Consider the following 5,074-nt stretch of genomic DNA (forward strand, 5'->3'; position numbering starts at 1 on the left):
TAACATTGGCCTCCCTAACCCAAATTGTTTGGCCATGGAATGGATTTCAATCATTCATTTCTAAAAGATGTGATATTATCTTCGACCTTCCATATGTCTAACTCGTCTCTTGGGACTAGATGATGTGACCACCATAACTATAGTAATACTTTAGCCACAAGCATATTAGTACTACCAGAGTAGATGATATGGCTACCACAACTGTAGTAGTGCTACTAGAGTAGTTTATAGCCTAGTCCATTCAATTTGCATATTCATAAATCTTATGCCCTTGAAAATAAGGTACCACTCTTCATGTTGCAAGAGGCAATTGAATACAAGGCTGCCAATGCTACAAGATGTGTGCATTCACATTGTTTAAGATCACACTTGCTCATGGTTCACCTTTCCCATTTGGAATTGGTGATTTCCTAGATAGTCACCCTCATGATTCACATTCACATATACTTTGTCTCACAATTCACCGTCATGCAAGGTGGTCATCCATATCAAGGCCACACTCACACTCACCTTGCTTGAGATCATAGTAAGCAACTCCATTGCATGCATGTTGATCTACTTGCTTATGAATTAGCTTTCATAGGCCTCAAGGGTCCTAAATTGTTGACCTTGTACCTTGTATTTACCTCCTAAAGAAGTTTACTAGAAATGAAGAGGAAAGCAAACAAAGAGTATGTCCATCGAATCCCTTGATTTGCCAAAAATATTAGGCCTAAGCAAGTTGAGCCAGTTGTAGCCTCCTTAGGCCATCTTAATGCTCGATGGATTGAAACTCAAATGCAACAAATGATCATTACAACACAAACCTACAATGCCCAATGGTAATAAAGGTAACCCCATTGGAGCATAATAATTTCTTTTGTAGCAACTTGTATGTATTTATATCACATTTTTATTTTACTTTATCAAAAAATGAGAATAGGTAAATAAGATATTAACCAATCTCCATGCAATAACTATTATTTGCATTTCCTAATTTGGTTGATTTTCATTAAAGAACAAATATAAAATCATGAGCTATAAAACAAGTATTGCAACAAGTACAATTTTGAGCTTGTTCCTGTACATATTCCATGCAAAAGTTTCTCTAATTTACCAAACAAAATATAATTGTTTTGCATATCATAAAGTGGCCATAGTGAAATTGGCTTCATTACCAATCTATGTTCATATCCATCATTCGTGCAAAGACAAAGGCATGACTCAAGAGATTGCTATGCATGGGCCTTTGATAGAGCAAAAACTTGTGGTGCTCTTTCTTGATAGATGGTGGAAGTGAAGCCTCAAGTCTTTCAATATTCATGACAATTTGCTACCATTAAAGCCTTTGGGCATGAGTTGAGGTGACATTAAATGTTAATAAAGGCCACTAATAATGGGTGCCAGAAGTAGCTTAAGTCATGAGGCGATGACATCAAAATGCTAATAAAGGGTGCTAGGAGTGGTACCATGTGGAAACCTTTGATAAATGTTAGTTCGTTTTGACAGTTTACACGGTCCTATGATTGGTCCAACTATGTTAGTTCATTTTGACTATTAAAGGGTGTGCTAGAAGTGGTGCCACATGGAAACCTCCAACAAATGTTAGTTTTTTCTAACCTATAAAGAGTCCTATGATTGTCCAACTATGTTTAACAATGTTCATGACCCATAATAATCAAGGGCTTTTTGTTGCAATTTGTGGATTTAAGGTGGAAGACAACATGCTTAATGAGATGTACAACAAAAGACCATGCATCCGAGAGCGAAGGAAATCGAGTGATCTCAAATAAAAGATGCTTTTGAAACCTTTACCACTATGCTTCATACTACATCTCACGGTCACAATGCTTATACTACTTTGACCAATCCATCTTCTCTCTCAAAAACTTGGAAATACACCTTCAAAAGCACAATTAGCAGATTTGCTGTGCATCTCTTCAAGCACATTTCACAGATGATGGCTTGAAATCAACAACTACAACTTTCTCTAGTGCTTGTAAGATCTTCGTAGCAAATGCCTCATGAGCGGGGTGAACCAGGTAAGCATCACGTCCCGTAGCCGAGTCGAATGTCAGTACGAACACATGGGTGAAACCCTGATGTCTATTCTCCACACTGACATCTGTTCCCCTGTATGAAGTAGAGAGAACTGTGAGGCCACATGAGCAGCACAAGCCTGAGAATAGAATCCAGTCAAAAGAACACAAACGGTTTTACAGTTTGGTATAATGCCAATGATGAAATTGATCGGTGCACCCCAATAGCAGCAAAGAGTCACTAGTAACTACACCATTGTGCCTGCAAATCCCGAGTATGAAGACTTCCTGCTGGCTCCTAACTGACCCCCATATGAGAAAAGAGCAAAGTCATCTGCAACATGACATGTCCCTAAACCACCTGTGGATGGCAACACATGCTCCCAAGAGGAGAATGAAATAAGCATCCCCTCAGGAACAACACCTCCAAGCCGTTAAATCTCCAACACCACATATCTACATCCTGGACAAACCATCAGAACTTCATCATGATGCCACCTCTCAGATCACAGGGCAAGACTTCAAACCTCAACACACATCCAATGTTGACAACATTTATATCCCACTCAAACTAGAGTTCAAAAACCCCTAGGCCCGAGACCTCCAGTTGGCTAACAAGGACCTGTTCTGTTGCTTGTAGCAACCTCTAGCCCAGCTACAACCTGCACTACAACTGTAGTTGTGCCTCTAACTGTGTCTAATACATGACTAAGGCCTGTGACACCTTGGCACTTTTATCTGTTCAGTCATGTTTCATGAATCGTTGATAAGATCCCCTTGGGACTGAAACAATACACGCATATAATGTAGTGTACTCATACTGACCAATCAAAAACAGATCATTTTGAAAGCAACTCCAGGCTGCATATTATTACATAAAAAGATTTGAACACCCTAGAACTATAGACCCTGGCTGCCAAATACTTACATAACGCCAAATCACACTATCACATTGGTGAATCTTTGTACAATATTCAACAAAGATTTGATGGATGCATCCACGTGTAATATGTAGGGCATACATTAGACAAGGGTCATGGCTGTATCTTCGTGCAAGCTCTCGGATCCCTTTAGCCTCATTACAAAACATCTAGCTGTAATTGACATGTGGATGTCGATATTACACTCCGCAAACCTTCTGGCCAGTTTCTTGATTGTGAAGCCCGCAGATGAAACATAAACTATTTTGTGCATTCAGGAGATTTGCTTATCTATGAAAGCATTCTATGCATCAGCATTGAATTCTGCAATTAAAACATTTCCCTGTGCAGCAAACACGCTAACATTGGATGTTACATTAGGACGAATTTCTGTGCAGCAGATGTCTCTCGGGCCTGCTTTCCAGCCACTGCAACTGAATTAGTACGGTCTGGAGGGTCTGGAGGAACGAACAACGACGGGATCTTGATATGAAACAAGCCAGTAATGCAACAGTTATGGACGAAGAGTAAGCTGCACACTTGATTGACCTGCTGATAATCGGAGCCATAGACAAACTGGCAAACAGCATTAACAAGTCAGACAACTTAGACGGTTGATCCAATGATCTGCAATGGCAGATCAGGGTACCAGGAAGTGCGCAATGCCAAGAAGGGCTGGGATGAAGATGACGCACAACATGCAAGGGGACACACACACCCACCTTCCCTCCCTCCCTCCCTCCCTTCTCCCCCCCCCCCCCCTTCCTCTTTCTCTCTTTGGCCACTACCCTCTCAACCAGTGGGTCGGGCTTAGAATCTTCGATTGACACCCTTTTGAGCACACAAATGCAAGAATGAAACTCAAGATCGTCGTGTCAGCATGTGCTCAACCTAGAAACCGAGCTTTCTCGGTCTGTGAGAGAGAGAGAGAGAGAGAGAGAGAGAGTGTGTGTGTGTGTGTGTGTGTGTGCGCGCGCGCGCGCGATGATACAGATCAGATCCTCGACCTACACATAATCTCCCCCTCCATTTCCCCTCTTTCCTGCAAATTCAACAATGCCTGCCACAAAATGACAAACCATAGAGAATAATGGTGCAGAAAGTAAAGACAGAAACGACATTGAAAGAGCTCGGTGCCTTGAGCAACCACGATTTCGCATTCTTTGACAAATGCAGCTTCAAAGAGAAAGGCGCAATCCCTGATAAAACCCCCTCCTTCTGCACGCAAGTTCAATCAAGAAGGCAAATGTATTACCATTCAAAGGCCTTGATGTGATCAATGGAAGAAGGAAGTTGCTGGAAGCCTTCGATAAGAGCATCTCGCCCTTCCTCAGAGATGTCGTCTTTGAACTTCAGCAGAAGGACATGCTTCACAGTCCCGTCCGCCATGGCTCTCTTCTGCGCTTCACTCTCCCGGCCACCTTCGCGAGGTGCAGCAGCTAACCTACTGGTGTTCCGAGCTCGAAATTAACCTTTTTCCGAAAGGCTGGAAAATCTGCTAATTAAAACTTTACGAGGTAATTGGCCGCCCCGTTACCCCTCAGTTTGTGGGTACAGAAAAACTTGACTTGGGCAGGCCATTCTGCTAAGCACCGGGCAGTGGACATATTTTTCTACCTGCTAGTTGTCCGCCGAATCTCTGATAATTGCCACATTAATGAACATCCATCAACCATTATTACAAATATTAAAAATAACTATCGTTTCAATACAATTAACATCAACTTTATCGAACAATAGAGAGTGGGGAGTTGAACCCCTTCAGCATGTTATTGAAGCATGGATCTACCCAGCTCTCTGCACGACGAAGGTGGAAAGAGGAAAATTTTATTGAGATACCACCCTTCTTTCCACCTTCCCACCTGCAATGCAAACGCTCTCTATTTAGTGGTCATTCACTATCTTTGTCGTCCACCTCTTCTACTAAATCAATATTTCCAAATATCATTCTCACATTTACATTCCCTCTTTCTCGAAACATGGTTCGAGCGACATTGTCCCTTCTTCAAGAGCTGCTCCTCCAGGTTGACTGGATCCTGGTGTCGGCTCTACTAATTGAGCTCGTTGAACTGCTTGTGTGGTATTCGAGCTAGTTAATGCAACAACCTCTGCTAATCCATTCCTCAAATTGTTTTG

The 5,074-nt window shown here is 41.9% G+C and overlaps 1 protein-coding gene across 1 annotated transcript; it reads right to left on the minus strand.

Annotated features, from left to right (window-relative positions):
- Positions 1-1,744: 1,744 nt before the first annotated feature.
- LOC148036619 (stress-response A/B barrel domain-containing protein HS1-like) lies at positions 1,745-4,436 on the minus strand. Its single transcript, XM_087678619.1, has 2 exons — positions 4,194-4,436; positions 1,745-2,112 (listed from the first exon to the last, which is right to left on the minus strand). The coding sequence occupies exons 1-2, from the start codon at positions 4,325-4,327 to the stop codon at positions 1,920-1,922; spliced, it is 327 nt and encodes a 108-aa protein (XP_087534745.1). The 5' UTR covers positions 4,328-4,436; the 3' UTR covers positions 1,745-1,919.
- Positions 4,437-5,074: the final 638 nt, after the last annotated feature.

The sequence above is a fragment of the Lygodium microphyllum genome, chromosome 5 (genome assembly GCF_053477565.2).
Source record: "Lygodium microphyllum isolate KBCC chromosome 5, Lygodium_microphyllum_v1.1.10, whole genome shotgun sequence".
Lineage (NCBI taxonomy): Eukaryota > Viridiplantae > Streptophyta > Polypodiopsida > Schizaeales > Lygodiaceae > Lygodium > Lygodium microphyllum.

Bases quoted from the DNA above. Each gene is read 5' to 3' on its own strand.
- LOC148036619 (XM_087678619.1), bottom strand. From the start codon at position 4,327: ATGGCGGACGGGACTGTGAAGCATGTCCTTCTGCTGAAGTTCAAAGAC. The intron at 2,113-4,193 runs GTAATACATTTG...TACTTCATACAG, and splicing joins CACATCAAGGCCTTTGAATG to GGGAACAGATGTCAGTGTGG.